Source organism: Sturnira hondurensis, unplaced genomic scaffold (genome assembly GCF_014824575.4).
Source record: "Sturnira hondurensis isolate 20B ecotype Veracruz unplaced genomic scaffold, ASM1482457v3 Scaffold0000167, whole genome shotgun sequence".
Taxonomy (NCBI): Eukaryota; Metazoa; Chordata; class Mammalia; order Chiroptera; family Phyllostomidae; genus Sturnira; species Sturnira hondurensis.
In genome coordinates this window covers 3181584-3203424 of record NW_028072798.1, presented here as the reverse complement: position 1 = coordinate 3203424, position 21841 = coordinate 3181584, and the positions used below count along the sequence as shown (strand labels likewise).

Below are 21841 nucleotides of genomic sequence, written 5' to 3'. Positions count from 1 at the left end.
TTTCTAGAACCAATATAGCATTTCTTTTAATACCTGCTTATCCTACTCCTGTATCTTCTTAAAGCCATTTTCATTTTATGTTTAGTGGTTTAAACAAGAGTCGAGGCCATACCCCTGTCTACGGCTTCTGGACAGCTGGAATCATCAGCTCACGGCCAGAGCTCAGGAGACAGGCGGCCAGGGCCTTGCGCCCAGTTTCCCGGGTGAACTCTCCAACGGAACTTGTTCTTCCTCTGTGAACATTTCCACATTCCCTACTTTTACTGCCAGTTAAAGCAGAATTGCTTTAGGGGTGAGAAGAATCCTTTCTGATCCTTTGAAAGCTGATTATTAGCTGACAAATCAACCTTAGTCTGCCACTGATTAAAATGTGGACTACGGATTTCACTTGCCCAGAAATAAAAGCCATAAACGTTATGAAGAAAACTATAAACACAGAGATTAAATTACAGGCTCCGGGTTGTGAGTGTGTGGGGGGGTATACTAAGCACTCAGACTTCTCCAAATTAAGCCCCGCATCCACAGCGTTAGGCCACCGATGTGGCAAAGAAAGATTAGAGCTGTAATGGTTTCAGACGGGCCCTCTTCCACAGTAAGCTTTCTAAGTCAAAGTGACAATTAAATTTTACCCTACCCACTGAAGTACCTAGCTGTTATTTTTCACTGCTTTCCATTTGAAAGTTCAGACAAGTAGGGCTATTGGGGCATTCTGTGATTTCCACTGGGACCAAGGTCTCTCCCTACCATGTCTTCTTAAACAGTGAGCGACCAGAGATTTCAGAATCAGCAGGAGTCAAGTAACTTCACTTCCCTCCCCAGATAATTTCCTGAGATTTCAAATTTTATTGGACAGACTTAGGTACTTTGGGATAAAATGGCTCTGAACATGTTTTGCAAATTCAGTATCACCCAGGAAGGCCTAATAAAACATTTAATTTTTCTAAATGTGGTTTCCAATAGAGTGGCTTGATTCAGATACAGTCAAAACAGTAGTTTATTTTGGTGCAACAACTTTTTCTAGCATGAATATATTCATGGGCAAAGTATAAATCTTAGCAACTTTTTTCAAGTCCCATGGGAAAACAGCCTACTCTTAAAACCTAAGTTCCTACTACATCGTATAAGAAAATCAGGAATATTATTTTCAACAACCAAACTGTTACTATCAGACATAAACAAGTAACAGAGGAAGCTTTCTAATTGTTCTTTCTGAGATTAGATCAGCCATCTGTCCAGACAGACAAGCCCCTGGGCCAGTAGGATGCGGCTGGCAGCCCAGGGACCCTGGTGGCTGTGTTTGCAGGGTGGTACTGAGGGTCAGAAGCACAAAGGTACCTCCAACCGTCCACGCACCGGAGGCAGGAAAACGTAAGAACACGCCTTAAGCTCCAAGAGCCACACAGCTCCCTTCTCTTCCCTCCCCTACATTTGGGTTAACATTCAAATCTTCACAAATAATCCCTTGTTTGCAGTTAATGTACAACAGTGATCTGCACACCCCAAACGTCCCCATGATCCACTATTGACAACTGTAACAACAGTGACATCTATGTAGTACTGCACGTCAGGCAGTGTTCTATGTGCTTCGGTACTCTTCAAGTAAAAGTCAGAATTCTCTGTTCAAATTTCTATAAAAGTTATAGGGGCCCTTGTTAAGACACCTGTTTAAGTAAAGACCTATAGAGCCATGTAATTTGAATTGCAGTCAGATACAAAGCTGTTGTTTACTTGATCAAATAAAATATTTTGCTGGCTAATTCTATAAAAAAGAGAACTATATTAAGGTTATAATACTAGACAAATTGTGAACTGGTAATTTACTTGGTGAATAACCTACTTCTAATAAACCATTGAAATGGCAAGATGATATCGTTACAGCATTTACTTAAGAGAAAACTGTAATGAGTACACAAAACAGAAAATGCTAATACTGTTTTTAACAGACAAACAGTGCAAGTGAAATGGGAAGACTCATGTTACACTTTCTCAGGTTAGCTGTATGCAGTAAGGTCTAAAAAACCTCCACTTGTTAAAAAGTCAGAATTATTTTTTAATGCAGGGAAAATTAACAGTGAATAGATTCTTTGCTATATAATAGTAATACTATTGGGTTACCTTTGAAAACCAAAAACCTAAGAGTGTGGGCATTACCAATTCCTCTAAAAAGTTAGGCAGTGCTATTATATGTAACAGTTCACGACACTTACATCAGGGATTCAAATTTGATTGTTGTAATATCCAAAGTAATTTAAAATGGAATTCTGTAAAGATGTGCTCTGGGCAGGCTGGGATGGGAGTAAAAGACAGAAAACTGTATTTGAACACAATTAAATAAAATAATAAATAAATGTGTTGTCACTCTAATATATACTACCTTCCCACTGTGTGTCTCCAAATGTAAAAGATCTATTTACTTAGATCTTAAACGGTTATAGAACTTAAGTGCACAGGCTGCTATGAATTGTGTTCTCCAAAAACACTCAGAACCTCAGAATGTGACCTTATTTGGAAATATGATCATTGCAGATGCAATTAGCAAGGATGAGGTCATGCTCAAGTGGGGTGAACCACTAATCAAATATAACTGGTGTCGCTTCCAGGAGGGAATTTTAGGCACAGACACAGAGGAGAAGGGGACGTGCACACATGTGATGGAAGACTGCCCTGTGATGACAGACGCAGGGACCGAGGTGATGCATCTGGAAGCCAAGAACTGCGAGTGGAGTGGGGGGTGAGGAAGAGCCTTCTGCTAGAGCCTTAAGAAAAAGCATGATCCTGTCAACACCCTGGTTTCAGGCTTCCAGCCTCCAGAACTGGGAGAGGATGCACCTTTGCTGTTTCAAGCAACCCAAAGTTTGGTGCGTCCTTACGGCAGACCCAGGGCATTAATTATAGCAACCTCACAGTAAAACCCATCTTTCCAAAAAAGCACCTTTTAAGTACAGCATAGCTTTGAAGTCAGCACAACCTGGGTTCAAACACCTATATGAATCAAAAGCTATGCGACCATGGAGTGCAAGTTTGCCTCTTACTTGTGAAGAGAGAAATCCTACCAAACAGTGTGTATCTGAAGACACTGATAAACTATGCAGAATGTCTGCAACACAGAGGTTAAAAAACACCGAGTCTCTCCACCCACAAACCCCTCTCCCTGTAATGACAGCTTTCAACCCGTGGTCACAGATGCTCTGACTAACAATTCAGAAAGAGGTATGTTGAAGAGAGAGGGCTATATTAAAATAGTATTAAATACATTTTATTTACTTTTTTAAAAAACCACAGTCATAAATGAAGTCCTGATGGTTTTACTACTTAGAAATCTCTAACTCCTTAACCTGGGGATGACCACATTGATATAACAGGTGATGTTTTTCAGAACCTTCTGACATGGGAAGTGCTACCCTCTCCAACTAACAGGCTCAAAGTAATATCCACCACCACCGAAGGAAAGATCAACTTTCAAATGAGTTCACCTGTTATATTTTCAAAGGTTATTTTATTTAATACAAGTCTTCTGATTTTACTAATATTCTTATTAATGTGTAATCTGACCCAAGTTCAGTAATAAAAACAAGAGTCATGTCATTAAATAATGATTGTTCAAATGCAAGAACATTTTATTTAATGTAATGATCATAACATAAGCAAAATAACTACCTTCAGCAAAATCAGTAGAAATAGTAATACAACTCACAAAGATGATAAACAAGTTCCCCTGATGTGTGGATTAGGCAGCAACATGGCCCCAATGTTCAGAGTCATCTGTCCAAAGACTCTGCAAAGGGTGACCAAAGGCCCACTATGACATGCCGTGAATGAAACCCTCCATAAATCCATGTTTCAGTTAGCTGGAGATTTGAAAAGAGAGAAAACCTAGCATCGGGTTATGTGTTCTAATAAAGCAAACAACTGCAAACTATCCACCACCACCACAGACAGACAAAGGCTCGTCTCTAAACTCCTTGAATTTAAGTGCTGAACAAAGACTGATACTGAATTTTTACCATGTGTCACTTTACGTATCTCATTTAATTGATGTCATGGGATATCCTTAATAAAGAAGTTTTAATACACAAGAAAAATAGATCCTAGGTTTTGGGTAGACATATAGTACATAAATGCCAAATTCTGGAAGAAAACTGCCAAAGCCACAATCTAAAATGTAAATTTTCAAGCTATCCCTGGCTCTGCTTTACATGTATTAAATAATTTTAAAGGATACAAAGTTTTGAAATTTTCTTTAATTTTTGGGAAAAGTCAAAAAGAAATCTTATTTAATACAAATGCAACAGAAATATGCCTTCAAAGTGGCAAGTTATTATGAAAGTTAACAATATTATGTCATAAATAACCTTAAGAAAGAACACAAACCCTGAACAGAGAATCCAAGATAATGAAGCTGCAATCACAAGACGACAGCCCCACATACACTCATAACCACGAAAACACAACTCGCATCACTGTTCACTGTAGCCTTGAATAAGCCTGGTGGGGCTCTTCAGTTTATACTTTTGTACACAAATCTGCCTTTTCCAAAGAGAAGAGGAATAGTTGGTGGGCCTCTGTGAGGTTCTATGTGTGTCTGGCACTTTATTAGGTGGTATGGACTGATTTTTAATTTAGCAGATCTGGGTTTCAATCTTTGCTCAAATATTTACAAGTTATGAGACCTCAGGAAGTCACTTAAACCCGAGACTTAGGTTTCTCTTTAACAAAACAGGTATTAAATAACTACCTCACAGCACCATCATGAGGATTATATTATGCAGGTAATAAAGTTATTTTAGTTCTTCTCATAGCACATGTCCATTAAATATGAACTAGTATCATCAATAATAATTTTAAAAACTTAACTCTACAGGTTACTATTAGAGCTTAAAGGTGCAGTAACTCTGTTCAAAGACGTTACATCTAGCAAATGCTAAAGCCAGTTTTGAACACCCAAAGGCAGTAAAATCTGTGCTCTCTTTAAAAAGTGTTTCAAGATTGTTAGTCTTTCCCTTTGTTCCTCCTGCAACTGGTCTTTTACAGAAGAGAAAACTTATTCATAGATGCAAGGTATTTAACTGCTGGAAATAACCACAGAAATCCCCAAGCCGAGGGGTAGCAAACTGCTTTCAACACAGACAAATCCAACTGATAGTCCTCGGTCAAAAAGGCTGTAGTGATACACTGAGAAGGAGCAGAAGATCCGGAGAAAGGAAGGAAAAACCAAAACAGTGACAGCTGAGCAAGGTGAGACAGGGTGATACTGGGCTGGGGCGGGGGCAGCACAGGTGAACCAAGGCTGCACATCTACCATCGTTACGCCACCCTACTATGCCCATTAGGCTCATCTAGTTCTCAGGGCTCAGAAAAACAAGTTCCAGAGGGTCACTCTTGCCCACCTGTTAAGCCCTGTGCATAAGCACTCTCTCAGCATCCCTCATTACAGGTCAGCCTACTATCTGACTTTTCTTGTACAATACAGAGTTAAGCCTATTAGCACAATTCTACCCCTTGATACACAGCACAGGCATGTGTGTGTTACAAATTACTTAGAATATTTGTTCCCTATCTTGATTAGAACAAGGCAGAGTTAACTCGAAGTGTACGTACATGATGAAGAGAGTCTCCTGAAAGAGGCAAGACTTAAGTAGAGGGAAAGCCAATGTCTGAGCAAAGCTCATGCCAAAACATACTGATCTGCATTAGCTTTTGATGTGCAGGGCACATCTCAGTAGTCCCACTAGTAACGCTACTTCCAGCCCCTGATTAAGTTAATGCTTGCAATTTTGTCCCAAAAGGGTTTTGTTAATAATTAAAGAATTACATACTACCAAGTAAATTTTTCTCTGAGGTATCCTAAACAGTTTCACTTGAGTCAAAAAAAAAAATCCTAAAGAAACCATCTCATATGCTTCCTTCCATCCCTTTCTTGCTATAGTTCATTTTTAGATTAGTGCTCGAGTTCAACAGATCTCTGACAAAGCACGTCTCTAGTTTCCATTCATCCTCCAACACCAGTTGCCACAAATAAGTATCTACTTTATCGAAACACTAAAAATAACTGTGTATCACTCAAGTATTTTACGTAATATTTTACAAATCTCAAGTACACAGAATATGAAATACTTACATATTTAAACCCATCTACAGTGGTGGTGTGTGGGAACGTGTGTGCACACACATGCACCCAGGAAGGTAGGGCTGCGTGTGTAACTACGTACCACCCCAGGCGATTCTGTACTAGAGAGTTTGCGGTGGCCCCCCAAAACCCCAAATTTTCAAAGAGCTCCGTATTTCCTGCCTGAAAACCACAGAAATGGTGCAAGTCAAACTGCTGCTGATATGCATGCTCTTCTGCATAGTATGATCTCCAAAAGAAAACCATCTGGGCCATTAATTTTAAATTCTAATTCCCGAGAGTTTTGTTGGGTCAAAGTATCTTGTTTTCACGTTTCCTAGTATAATCTATAGTAACCCGATTTTTTCTTCAGAAGTGGGAAATATAAGTCAACTTCAATCACATTTTAAAAGATGTTTTATACAAAAACACAGCACGAATGAAAGAAAACCAAACTAACTCTCTGCCGCATGGCATTTACTCACACTGTCATATTTTATTTTGCCTATCTTAATAATACAAAGATAATGCTTTCCTTTTCTACATTATGTAAAATATTTAAAAAGAAAAATGTTAGTTTTCTTTCTCTGAAAGAGTGAAAATCCCTTAAAATTTTACTAATATAGCACCCAATAAAGTAATAATGATGAAGGCACATAAGTATAAAATTTTAATTGAACATAATTTATCCTTAATTTTAGATGTGCCCATCTAAAATACATATAAACATTCCATAATGGATACTGCAATTCTTTGATTATAAGACACTTTATATTTTGACATTTCTAAATTAGATACGGGTTTTATAATCACTGCCATGTCATACTGTGAGCATTTTAAAAATTCTGAATGGCACCTTAAATCTGATGACTATGTGTTTATAAAAAACTGCTTTCTCCAGTTAAAAGAGGTAACTTTTTCTTTTTAAGTGTAACACAACTGCCCCACACCCAAACCAACCCCGAATGTGTAGCTCCATAAACTATAGCCTTTTATATGAGTGAAAAATGGTCAATATATTTAATGAAGCAACTAAATTACCAGGACTAAAGAAACAACTCTGCTAAGAATATAGTGAATAACAAATTTTATCAATTAATTATTATATAATTTCCAGAGTTTTAAGCAAAACATCGTATACTATTCCATCTTTCTATGCTAAGTATTTGTCCACTCTACGAACCGGTGTAAAATTAGAATAAAGGAGCACTCCACCGGTATGCTGCAGATAAAGACGACTTTGCTGTAAAATACGTTCTATCTACAATATAAATGATCAAAGTACAGTACATGCGTTTATGTCAAGAACAGAAACCAGTGTTTGATAAAATGTCTGCAGACATAAAAAGCCCATTTACATATGAACGATTAATGTACGGTAGTGCTGCAGTCTGCTGACACCGCAGGTCATACCACCCTAACAGACCACGAATAAACGCACTATGTGATTCAGTGTCTAATGGAGATACCAAACCCGAGGCACTTTAAATCACTTTATTAGAGAAGAGGTTAAGGACCCCCTTGCTTATTTTGAGTTGCCAGCACTCTAGTGACAACACTGTGACCGAAAGCATCAAAAATGTGATAGGTCCTATGTCAAACTTATCGACGGAAGAGGGTCAACTCTTCTCTCCGTAATTTTTAAAAATGACGAACATAAATATCAATTTTGAATATTCAGTATGAGAATGATTAAATATCCTCTCAAATATTATACAACAAAACAAGGACAACATGAGAACAAGTACACACAATTTTTTTTTCAGCTATGTTAGAAGTGTCACTCATTTCCAAGATAGGTTTCTAGATTCTGTACTGACAACTGACTCGGAAACTCGTACGACTACAATCTTTAAACCAGTGCAATACTTGCAACATATTTTGTTTTCAAGTTTGCACATAAAAGCCCCAAGAGTAATTAAAAATCCTGGGATTAAAAGTCAGTGAAAAGCCTCGAATTCTTTCATATATTATCTAATCCAAGTGAATGCCAATAACTGTAATAAAGGTAAATGCAACCATAAGAGTTTGAGAGGAATCATAGTCAATATAATTTCCCTGAAAACATGGCAAATCCTTCCCAGACATTAAAACTGCACCGTTGTCACAGTTTTCCCAGAAACCAACTGCAGCTATGAAACTAAACTGAATTACCTTAAAAATAAACACCAAATTCCCCCTTCCCACTTTTCCAAATAACAAAATAAATAACATACTATTTCTATCAAAACCTCTAAGAAGACTTTATTTTTGCCCAGGAACCCTCAAGTTCTAGTGCTCTCTAGATCATTAGATAAGGTAAGCAAAAATCTCCCATTTTGAATATATAGTATAATCTTACGAGGAGAGGAGGAGCTGACAAACCTAACTTAAGAATTCTAGATAAATAGAGCAAATGATGAATTGTTGGAAATACACAGGGAACTAAATGACTATTCATAGGACCAAATGAAAGCCATCACTAGAAAGTAAAAAACACCAATGGTTTTACACATATGTGTATATATGTAAAACCCAGAGGAGACATGAACGTCAGATAAATGAAAATTAAAACAAAAATAAACAATTAACAGGAAACCAAAACCAGATATTTCTGCTACTCAGTTTACCTTGGAAATAAGTCTGAAGAGTGCTCCCCAGAGCCTAGAAAACACGGGCTGGACACTTTACATACAGATGAATGTGTTTAAATCCATCTCCACCACCATTCATTATGGGCATTAAGATGTTCACTTCAGGCAAGTGACCAGCCAAGGAGTCCAGCACTAGTGCGCCTGTCTACGCACAACAGTACATGCAGTGTGAAACAAAGCAATGCACGCATCTGCATGACATTTGGGCCCACACTCAATTTGTGCTTAAATATATGAAAAAAACCTGCCGAAATGCCAATATATTTACTTACAGTATTTCTTATTTTCCCTTCATAAAGGCTAAGAGCTGTAACTGTGAGCAATATCAATTAGCCAAATTTCCCTTTCTCTCCAGTTTTTAAAAATATTTTATGATCTAAACTATCAACTTCTATTTTTCTCTGTATGTGAATGAAAATAGACATACAGAGAAACAAAAAAACCAACAACCCTGTATGGTTGTATGACTCATACAATAAATATACACAGGTATTACATACAAACTGACACTGCATGATTGTTATACTAAAGTACATGCTTTTTCCACCATACAGTTCTTCTTTGTTGTTATTAAGAGTAATAGGAAACTTTTGCAACTAAGCACATGCTGCTAATGATTCAGGGTTTAAGAACTTGTAGGTTAAAAAAATACAATTCCTAGAACACTGTTATCAAACAAGTAAGTTTTATTGGCATCTAAAAACAAAATTCACCCAACATTGAAACGTACTTTAATGTTTACGTTGTTGTTGTCTTTTTTCTTTATACTCACTGTATATGAGGAACAAATCACACACACTGACTTTGGAGAAACAGAGACCATAGTGCAGATGTTACAAAATCACTGTTTAAAATCTCTGTATTGTGCTCCTCAAATATCGAGAGCCAGTCTTTGCATAAAATATCACAGCTTGGTCTATTACCTTAAAATTCTGCAGCAGCCTAAAGATATGGATCAGATATACCACGACTTGCTATTCTGAAATATATCTATTGCCATATCCAACCTAATGGGAGTATCTAAAATTCCTTTCTTCCATAGGAAGTCTCTGACAAGCTGTTATTCATTTCCTTGAAGTTAAAAGAATCAGGGGGCAACATTTATACTTTATCAGAAAAATAAAAAATGTTCACCTACCATGTTCATATTAAGAACAATGTCTATACAAGTCAGTTGTACAATTATTTTAAGAGAAAAGTGAACATGAACATCAGATTAACTTAATTCTGGCAGACAAAAGTGAACAACTATGGTCCAGTCAGCCATTAATCTATTACAGAGAGATGACAACTTTACAAAAGGTATCTTTTACCTACTGAGTGATGATTATGTCCCCTCAGTTTCTGTGCTTTCTACCACTGGTTCACTTTCTATATCAGCAACTGTGTCACTCTTCTCCTTGTTTATTTCACTTGAAGATGTCAGTTTCTCATAAAGTTCAGGATCATTCTGTACTGGTAAAGGTGGTGGTTGAGCATGTCTCTCAGCATTTTCACCATTGACCTGAGGCACATTATCCCCTTTTCGTTGAGAAGTGGCCCCTTCAAAGAAATCAAAAACCCGAGCTTGAGGAGGGGGGACCCAGGTGTTCGGAATTCTCTCTCTTCCAAGACGATTTCCATTAATTTCTCTGCAGAAATCAAAATCTCTGTCATCCCTATCCCTCTGCCTCTCCCAGTGTCTTCTGCGGTCATCAAAATCTCTGTGCACTTCTTGCCCAAATCCTCTGTTCCAAGGACCACTTCTAGGATCAAAACGGTAGTTTCCAGACCGGAATCGCCCTCTTTCCTCATGTAAGCCTTTTGGACCAGCGAAGACGGGCAGAACTCGATGCTCTCTCTCATCAAAATCTCTCGGCCCCCACGGTTTCTCTGGATTAAAGCCAAAGTGGTCTCTTCGACCAAGATGATCCATACCTGGCCTCACAAGGTTTTCTCTAATATCGACAGGAGGCCTTCCAAAATGATCCCTACCATCCAGAGGAGGTCTTCCAGGACCTTCTCTTGGATCTACGGGCCGTCCAACCACCTCCCTAACGTCCACCGGGGGAGGTCTGCTCATGCTCTCCCTGGTTTCTATAGGAGGAAACCGGTAATCTCTATCTCCTTCCTGCTGAATGTTATCATTCCCCAGTGGTATCCTTTTTTCTGGATTAGTAATATTGTCTATGCCTTGCCTTCCAGGAACTAAAAAAGGTCTTTCTGGCTGACTAAAAATATCTCCTGGAGGAAAAGGACCACGGGGTGGTGGGTGAAGAGCTGAATCCAGGATTGATGGGGGAGGGATTCCTCGCTGGGGTGGAATTCCAGGCTGTAGCAATGGAAATCTTGGTCCAGGTGCCTGTGGTATTAGTCCTGGACGAAGGTCTAACATGGGCATTACAGGCATCCTTTGACTAGAGAGATTTAAAGGGGGCAAGTTTTGAGGCCCAGCTGGTGGCTGTGTTCCTAAAAGTCCAGATGCATTTGGAATATTTGGTGGCTGCACTCCTACAAGTCCAGAATTGTTAGGGATACTGGGGGGTAGCACTCCCAAAAGTCCAGAACTACTTGAAGCACTTGGTGGCTGTATTCCCAAAATTCCAGAGTTATTCAGAATATTTGGTGGCTGGACTCCAATAATCCCAGAACTACTAGAAACATTAGATGGCCGGACTCCAAGAATTTCAGGATTACTGGATACATTTGGTCTTTGAACTCCAAGAATTCCAGCATTGCTTGTCATATTTGGCGGCTGTCCTAAAATCGCAGGGCCACTTGGAATATCATTTGGAATCACTAAAATGGAAATGGGGGGTGGAGGAGAAAAAAATTATTCTGGTATGAAAAGAAAACTAATTTTATAATTTCCAACAGTTAACTTAGAATTAATCAGCTATTTGTTTCCCAAGACTCCAAGTATATAGTAAGTAAAAATTAAAGCTAAAATCAATACAACATACAGTGAAATTTAAATATAAAAACATAAGTGGGGCTGTTGCCTAAAACTTTACATGATCTTTAAGTTAAAGAAAATGCCAGGTTTTATACTGATTCTCCATCTTTAACAAAAGTCTTTCTAAACCAAAATTCTCAATATACTAATTGTGGTGCCATGAAAGAAAAAAGGGACCTACTGCTACCAAACACCATATTTATCTCTAGACCTGGCTGGATAATGCCTGATAGAAGTTATTTGTATCTATTGTTTATTTTTATTGTTTTGTCAGTATAGTTCATACAATCTTATTTTGAAAACAAGACATTAAAGCAGTCCCATTAAGCACAAGAGGAGGAAGAACAGCCTTAATGGAAAAGTGTCAAAATCTACACCCTTCTGAACAGGACACCAAATTTGTTTTTAACAGACATTTCACCACGGCTGGTGGGGCTCAGCTGGTTGGAGCGTTGTCCCATACACTGAACAGCTGTGGGATCCAGTCCCAGTCAGGGCACATGCACAAGTCGTAGGTTTAGTTCTCAGTTGGGGCACGTACAAGGGACAAGTGATTAACGTTTCTCTCTCACACTGAAGTTTCTCTCCCTCTCTCTCCTCCTCCCGACCCCTCTCTCTAACATCAATAAGCATGTCCTTGGGTGAAGATATTTTAAAAAAACCAACATTTGTGCCTTAAACTGGTTACAGATGCACTGCACCTCAGAATTAAAACACCACCACAGAGAAGCAATGCTTATGATTTAACTATTTAGTTGTGGGGATTTTATTTTAGATTACCTGATCTGGTGCTTTCACCAGAAGAAATCTGATGGTCTATAAGGTGAGGTACTTTCTCTTCAGGCTCTGCTTGTTTAGCAGGATTAAAAACACTCCCAGCCGGCAGAGTGGAGGCAGCAAGACTGCTGGCAACAGGACCACCTGGCAAAACCAGGCTACCAAATCCAACCTCCTTCACAGTTTCTGGAGTCATGGATAATGGGGGCTGCACTAAAGCTGTTTAAAGAGGGAGAGAATATTTTCAGACTTAATTACCTAATAATTCATGTGCTAAGTTAATACTAACCATGACTAACAATGGCCTTGCCAAAGTTTTAAATGACTTCCTATTCTCTCTCCCCAGTTGTTCGGTTAAGACTGCTCAATGAACATGACATACAGGAAGTCCTCGCCTACTGCTGTGAATAGGTTCTGCGACTTTAAAATGATACATAACAAAATCAATTTTACCACAGACTAATTGATATAAACAAGAGCTAAGTTCCCACAAAATCTCAGAAACATTATAACCAAATGATACTGAATGCAGCGACATTATTCGAGGACCTGTTGATTCAAGGACCTATTGTATATGAATTCTCTTCTGATCCCACTGTTTCACTTATAATGAAAACTAACTTTCGAGCCCTGGCTGACGTGGCTCAGTGGATTGAGCGCAGGCCTGCAAACCAAAGCATTGCTGGTCTGATTCCCAGTCAGGGCACATGTCTGGGTTGCAGGCCATATCCCCAGTATGGGGTGTGCTAGAGGCAACCACACATTGATGTTTCTCTCCTTCTCTGTCTCCCTCCCTTCCCCATCTCTCTAAAAATAAATATCTTTAAACAAACAAAGAAACTTTTGGCAGCTTGACTGTTTCATTTTATAGCATCTCTATGTCACCCAGCACTTTGTATAACAGCTGATGCTCAAAATGATGAATGTGTCACCATGAAAAGGATAAATTTTATTTAGAAAACTTTATTTTTTAAAAAAATTGCAAAATTTTTTACAAATATTTGCACAAAGATGTTTACTAAAATAAGGACCAATAACTTAAGAAAATCCCAGTAATCCCAATCCCCAAACCCAGTTTTCTAAGGATGCTAGTATATATGAACATAAAGAAATGACTTGTGCAGACTGACAAATATGTATGAGAATAAAAATCTGCCCAATCCCCTCGAAATCACAATGGACTAAGGTCCTTGTATTCACTACTTTTTGTCAAACAAGGTAAGAACTCATCAGACGGGAGAAGATAAAGTGGACTAGAAATTCAAAGAATGGGTAGAAAAGCCCCTAAATGATATAGAAAAGACTATATCATTTATATGTTAAAAAACAGAACTAGAGGAATATAAAATCACAATTAGATATTTAGAATTTTTAGTCCAATTTACATCGTAAACTGTTACGTCATTTACTTGGGGACTTTTAGGAACTGTTATTAGCCTCACATTTAGCTCTTGATTATCTAGACAACCTGTCAGCACATGAGAAAGCTGTAAAGCCGGATGACACCACCTGGGACCATGTACAGAAATTAAGAGAATAAAATCAGACTACATAAGCAAATAGGAGAGTATCTGGAACATGGTGGCATTTCTCTTTCTCAATTAAATTAATCCAAGATTTTCCAAAATAAGTATATTAAGAAAAAAATAACTGAGAGGTAGGCTCTAGGATGAGTCTCTATGAGTGGTGAACACTTCTCTAATTTTTAGAAAAAAATAATTCTTCCCACTTAACCAACAATAACAAAAAAGAATTCTAGACAGTAAAGGAGAGTAAAGAGTTTAAAAATATAAGGAAAATGGGCACCATCCAAAGGGAAGCTCGCTATCATATATACTTTCTTTACAATAAAGTCCTCCAGGCCAATACGGGGCTAAAAAAACTAAGAAACTCTCAAAAAGACACAGAGGCAACAGGAACAGCCTCTCACAGTCACGGACAAAATTAAAATGCAAATATAAAGTGCATGCAACTGCATATCTACAAACACCAAAGAAAATAAGAAGAAAGAAGTGAAGGGAAAGGGAAAAGAGGAAGAGAATGAAGAGAAATCCTCTCCCAGCTCCAGCTGTTGGATATTAACGGGAAATACCTTAGAACTCATGCACTACTATCAAAAATGGCATTCACAGGAGAGAATTTAGCATCTACCTATACAACTATATTTCAAAGTAACTACATACTACTGGTTAATGTGGTTTTTTTATTTACTTACTTTTAGAGAGAGGGAAAGGAAGGGAGAAAGAGAGGGAGAGGAACATCCATTGACTGCCTCTCACATGCCCCAAAGTGGGGACCTGGCCTGCAACACAGACATGTGCCCTGACTGGGAATCGAACCGTTGACATTTTGGTTCACAAGCCACTGGCTCAATCAGCTGAGCCACACCAGTCAGGGCAAGTTTTTCTTTACAGAAAAATTCTAGCTAAGAAATATGTAAGGAATTCTAAAAATAAAAAAATTACCACTTTGAAACTAATGAAAAGTAGACTTAAGTAATAATGATCCATGAATGAAAGCATCGGATGCAAATTTGAAGGGAAACATTTTCACCACCACTACCTGAATGCTCTGGTACATCTTAACATCATTTAAGGAGAAAAAGAAGGCACTGCATAGCTCCTGATATGATGTAATACCAGATTTACAGTACTCCACCTTTAAGAATTCTCACCGAAAAAGCTGAAGTGATATCAAAGCAAGTCTTTGCTGCTAAAAATTTCCTATTTACAGGAAATTCAAAGAGTTAAAAGAACAGATTTAGTACCACAAAGCAAAAAAAAAAAAAATCAAATTCATTATTTGAAATCTTGCATACAGAAGTGAACTGTTTCTCCAACAAGTCAAAGATGTGAAGAACTAAAAAAAAAGAGGTTTGGGCGGCACCACTCTAGATTAAGATATTTCACACACACACACTCACACTCACAGATAGGATGTGGAGGCCCTTCTCTGAGTTTTGACTAAAGTAAACCAGTAATAAAAAGATATTTTGAGACGAGAGAGTAAATCTGAACGTGGATTGGCAGGTGATGCTGTTCACATTTTAAAGTAACTTAGCAAAAAAAGAAACGCATGTATGAAACTCTCATCATAAACAATGAACAACAATTCACAAAACTGAGAAACGACACATCAACACTACCAGGAAGTAAGAAAACTCTAAAACTGAAAACTCACGTGTTGGTACCACCGGCGGAATAGCAGGCGGTGGGACAGCAGGTGGTGGGACAGGAGGTGGCAGGAAACCTACATTGAAAAAAAGACCCCAAACAAAATAACACAGGAAAAGTTACTTCTTTTAAATCAAAGATTTCAATAGCTCTAAGTGAAATCCTACTTTCCTATAAGTCTTTCATTACTGCAACCTCGTATTTGTGAATGTATCTTCCATTTTAAAAATTACTTTTCCACATAATACCTTACTTGATCCGTAGTAAAGCATAGAGTAAGCTAAGTAATGCGTAAAGATCCTCATCTGAGCAATCCTACTTTTCACCCATTTGTTGAAGTCTGTGGCGCTCTCTCTAATGCCATAAAATTAAAGATTAATATATGCCACGAAGCCTGCTTACATGTTAGCACTGTGAATAACCACCTGGGGAGTTAAACGCTACACTGCAAGTTGCTGCTATTACATGCAACATCATCCACCTGTAAAAGACACTACTGTGTTTCTCTGATAATATGATGTTTACCCACTAGATCAACTATTTTCACTAACCTTGGTTGTTATATTATGTTTTCAGCATTAAAATAAATCTTCAATTTAATACTGGCTGTCTCGTGATTTTAAATATCAAATGATCAAACTATAAACCTGCTTCCCTAGCATTTTTAAAGTACAGAGCTAACATTAAACCCAATTAGAAACAGCTGCTGAAAATAAGAAAATAAGAAAATATGAGATTTTCAACAACTGAATGCTAGATAATGACTTTATAGAGTCTACATGGTATGGTGTTTGAAATAATCATTTAAACATCTTCTGAATAAAATTTTTATTTTTAAAATCACAAATACAGCAAATTTTTTCCAAGAGTAATTTTCAAGTATGTAAAATATACAGATAAAATTCTAATTAAAATCTTCATCAATTTCAAGTTATATATTAAATTGCAATTTTAAAATTTTGTAAGACAAACAAATTATAACCACTTTCAGACAATGAATTCGCTTTTTGGCCTTGTTAATATTTTTAGGAACTCTAGTTAACAGCTAAAAACTTAAATTACAAAAATCAAATTATAGTACCTCATTTCTATAATAGGCAAATAATTTTATATAAGCAATTATTTATATTTAATTGATGCTACTTACATAAACTATAGTTTTTACCTAAAAATACTGATTTAGCAAGTTTTATCAACAATTGGATCAAAAAATGTATTAGGGATTCAATTAGCATTTTAAGATATTATCTCTAGCCCTGCCTGGGTGGCTCAGTTGGTTGGAGCACCATCCTGTGCCACACAGGGCTGCAGGTTTGCTGCCTGGTCACGGAAGGTAAGGGAGGCGGTCTGACTCTGACACACACACACGTGTGTGTGTGCATGTATGCATCTATGTATTTCTTTCTTTCTCTCTCTCCCCTACTCTGTTTCTAAAAAAAAAAAAAAGGGGAGAGAAACAAAAAGAACAAAACAAAAACTGAAAACAGTAAGCATAACCTGATATGAGGATTAACTTTAAAAAATTTCAACATAAAGTTTATACTACTTTAAGGGCGTTTCAGTAATTTTAAAGGATTCCCTTCCTTCTCTCTGTCAATGCTTCTTGAAGTACCGTCCTCCAACAGCCTGCATCACCTGGGGGACTCGTCAGAAACCCAGGGTCTCGTCCCCCTTCGTCACACTGAAGCAGAAGAGGCCGGCCCAGCTACCTGCCTTCCCATACCCTCCCAGGGACTCCAGCATGTGCTCAGGTCTGAAAATCACTGCTCTACAGCACCTTAACCTGGACAAAGAACAGTTCAAGGAATGTTCTACACAGAGTTCCATTAATAAGACAAAATGTCCTTACCAGGAGGTGGTTGTGAAGGGTTGAAACTTGCTCGCAGAAAAGGAGGTGGAGGGATTGGACTGAAGCCGGGAGGAGGAACGGGCATGGACACAGGAAAGGCTGGTGGGACTAAACTAACTGTAGGTACAGCTGGTGCTACCGGAATCTTTGTGGGTAGAAAAGAAATAGTCCATAAATCATTTTATCCATCTGCAATGATTACATCTTAGAATTTCTAAAGGTAACTTATTTCTATTTTTTGTTTAGGAAGGTAACAAACACCATTATACTAAGCTCTTTTGCTTTTTCCCTTTTGTATGCTTGTAAGTAAGCCTACTGGGGGTAAAAGAAAGGCATTGTTATTCAATAGACAGTACACATGGAAACTGTGAAATCATCTAACATTCAAGTGATGTAAAGTAATGGGCACCTATTTGAATAGGGTGTATCAGACTCAATTTTAAATTGCCATTTTCCACGAAGTTCATAATGCCTACCACTGTTATGTAACCTACCATCAGAAAGCATGTCAATAACAGCTTTAAAATGACTCCAATTTCTCATAAATTTATTTTTTACTGCTAACATAAAAACTTTGTACTCATCCTAGGTACACTAACTCCCAAATAAATATTTATCTGCACTACTGTTGTACCTTTCTTCCAAACTTCCCATTGTATCAATGGTCCATTCAACACCTTAACTTCGCCGTCTGGAAGACACTTCATATAGACCAAACCGAACTCCCAACTGTTCTTCCCGAAAGAACCCTTCCCACAGACTTTCCCATTTTCGGATAACAGTAACTCCATCCTTCCAATTTCTCAGACCAAAAGCCTTGCCTCTGCTTTCTCACAACTCTGAAGTCTCACCATGCCATGAGGTCCCACTGGTCAGACCATCAAAACACCTAACACCCCAGCACTTCTCACTCCTCCACTGCTACCAGTCTAGTCTGAGTCGTCACATCGCGCAACGGGATTGCTGCAAGTGCCTTCTCCCTGGTCTCCCTGCGTTCACCAACGCCCACTAGTCTATTCTCAAAACAGTATCCAGTGAAACCCTTTAAAACTCTTTGTCAGGTCAAGGCACCTCTTCCTTCAAATTCTCCAAAGGCTCGACGTCTCAGAGAGAAAACCAAAGTCACTCTGGGTCTCCTTTCCCTAGGGTTGCCCCTCGCTCACTGTGCTCCAGCCCACGTGCTCTCCCTGGAACACACCAAGCATGAGCCCGGCCGAGGGCCCTTCCCTTGGATGGCCAAATGGTTAGTTCCCTCAGGAACTTGAGGATGTTGCTCAAATGTCTCATTCTCAATCAGCTACCTTGACCATGTTATTTAAGACTCTATCACCTACCCAGGCTCATCATCCTACACTATCTTTCTCCTTTCACAGTATCTCATGACCTTACTAACCTTGTATTTTCTGTCTCTCTTTCTGAGAACAAAAGCTCCAAAAGGGCAGGGGTTTGAGTCTGTTTCCTCCCCACTGATTTACCCCAATCTCAGGTGCCTAAAACAGTAAGTGTTACAGAGCAGACAGTCATTATCTATTCTATCTATCTATTTATAAATAAATACTTACATACAAATTAGACCATCTATAAAATATTTTTTCTGAAAAAAATGTTTGATATAACTCATTTTTATTCCGCTTTGGACATTTCCCTCCCAGTTTTAGAAAGCAAATACATGAGTAAAAACAGAAATGTAAAACAAAACACTCAACCACAGAACACCCAGCACTAACCTGTAACACAGCAACAGGCGGAGGGAAAACCTCTGCCTGGGTCGTGACCACTGTCTCCTTCTCAACCGGAGGCGGGCTGTGAGTCGTCTGGGCGGTCTCTTTAACAGGTTCTGAGCTTTTCACAGTTTCCCACTCTAAACAAAACATTTGGAATTGATTTCCTCTAGACAGGGGCAACTTGTAATCTTACTCCTATGCATACATTTATTCCATGCTTGTCTAATTCCTTCAACTGCCTGGCACACCTATCTTTAAGATGTGTCCACAACTATAGGTGCCAGTCTGGGTTTTGCCCAGATAAATCTGATTAGGATACTAAGGGGTCCAAAGCATGACAATAGCCCAAAACGGAAGATGTTGAAATATCTGGTCTAGAGAAAACACTTAGAAGGAATATAACATATGTCTCTCAAAGGCTGTCTGACACAAGAGGAACCAACCTTTTTCCATATTTTGTCACAAGGGAAGAGCAAGAAATACTAACCCAATACAGAGCAGTCTTTCTGAATATACAGCTAAGCAAAAATAGAACAAAGAAGCTCTGATGGTCCTCCATCTCCCTCAGGCTAAGGAGCGAAGTCATTACACTGACTGCTAAGACTTCACATGACTTCATTTTCTCTCTCAGACTGCATCTCCTACTACACACTCCTCCCTTACTTTGCTCCAGGCCTGCCGGTCTCATGATTTTTTAAACAGACCTTGCACTTGCTGCACCTCTATATGGAATGTTCTTTCCCCAGGTACATTTTGCACATCTCACCCCTTCAAATACCACCCTCTCCACTAGGCCTTCAATCACTCACACTGAACTAACCCCACACCTAAGCTGCCTGCCCCCTTCTCTGATACACCTCACTAAATTTCGCTCATGGTCTTTCTTTCCACTAGAGCGTGGTTGGCAAACTTTTCCTGCACTAAAGAAGTTTAGACTCTGCAGGCCGTATGTTCTCTGCAGCTCCCTAGAAACTGTTACAGGACAGACGGCTGGCAAGGTCTGGCCCGGGGGCTAGAGGTTGTCAATGTCTGTCCTACAGGGTGCATTATAGGAGAGGGAGGGTGTCTGTGTGTCTGCCTCACCGCTGTAATCCCAATTCCTAAAAGTATGCCTGGCAAAGAGCAGAAATAAAGTATTTGTTAAATGAATAAATATTTTGGAGAAACATCGTGAGAAATAAAAAGAGAAAGTTGACAAGAAAACAACCAAAAAAGTGTCTGAATGTATGCACTGGCCTAAGAACAAAAATATTCTAAAAATTAGCTCATTACGCTAAAAATATGTGATGAAGTAACATATCATATTTCAATTCTTTTAAGCTTTTTCACTGTTTATAATTGATAACCATTTTTTAAATAAAAAATTTAAAAATAAAAGTTTTTAAAAAGAGCAAGCCAGAGGATCATTTGTCCTAAGCATTCTCAAACCGCGTGCATATGAACCACAGCGCTCTAAACAGAGTCTATTCCTGCCATTCTCAACGTGAATACTAACCAAAAGAATCTGGGAAGTTTTTCTAAGAAGCTTCTGAAGTCTCCAGTTCTCATTTAAACTCAAGGAATTGAAATATTTAGTTAAAAAAACCTCCATACATACAGTGTACAACTCTCTCTTAAGAGAGGAAAATTTTGTTAAAGACCAGCATGAAAAATGCTACATTTGTAGGCTTCAAAAACATTACGAAACAGAACTATCAAGCATGTATACTAGCACTGTGGTGTTTCATATGTCTTCTCTTTGGGGGGAAAGAATCCAGGAGCCAGAACAATCACAATCTACCTTATCATGAAAAACTCATATCAGTTACAATCTTTTAAGTGTACTTTTTTTAAACAATAAAAGCACCCTTAGGGTTCTTACCAGTATTTACAGTTTCCTGGTCAATCATGCCTCCTTCTGCAAAACCTTCCAAGTCATCCACTTTCACTTTTTCCCATGGTATGTATGTCACTCCAAGATCCACATCCCAGAATTGTTTGTATTCTGTTTTTACACCCTTGTTTAAAGCCCAAGCAATCTATCAGGAATGAGGAGAAGAAGAGAGAAAGCTTATAAACACTGTAAAAGTAAAGTAAAACATTCAAAAACATGTAGACAATGTAAATACAAACAAATAAAGCTACTTTTAAAAACCAGTGGACGGGTACAGCATCATTGCTGAAACAACACTAGCCACAAAAAATCTCTCCATGTTCTGTTTTTGTTTGTAAAATAAAACCTGTACTAGATACCCATGGTGCGCATGAGATTTATTTTCACTCCTTACTGTAACTTTAAAACACATTTTCAGAAACAATACCCAAATCTACTTTTCACCATTAAGATGTCAAGCTACATTACCAATAATTGGAATAGTTATTATAACTTAAACAAACTGTTGATACTCCAGAAAACAGGAAAGGGACCAGTGACAGACACTTTAGTTTATAAAGAGAGACTGTGCCATAAAGTGACAAAGCATGGGCAAATTAACTCCCTTGAAAGCAGTTATGTTAAAGTTTCTAATTCAGCTGCAGACACTGATGGTATAAATTATCTCCATATAGAAATGAAGTGTAAATTAGTCATAAGAAGTAAAATTGGAAAAATATATAATACTCAGTTTAAAGACTAAGAGGAAAATAAAAATAAACCCTTTATAAG

General features: G+C 38.2%; 1 protein-coding gene across 1 annotated transcript in view; it reads right to left on the bottom strand.

The window, feature by feature from the left end:
- Nucleotides 1–9407: 9407 nt before the first annotated feature.
- SCAF8 (SR-related CTD associated factor 8) overlaps nt 9408–21841 on the bottom strand; it is a 77841-nt gene continuing 65407 nt past the window's right edge. Inside the window, 6 exon segments of the mRNA XM_037053803.1 lie at nt 9408–11517; nt 12455–12670; nt 15632–15700; nt 17474–17618; nt 19201–19334; nt 21059–21215. Of these exon segments, the coding sequence (XP_036909698.1) occupies nt 10067–11517; nt 12455–12670; nt 15632–15700; nt 17474–17618; nt 19201–19334; nt 21059–21215 (2172 nt within the window). The 3' untranslated portion in view covers nt 9408–10066.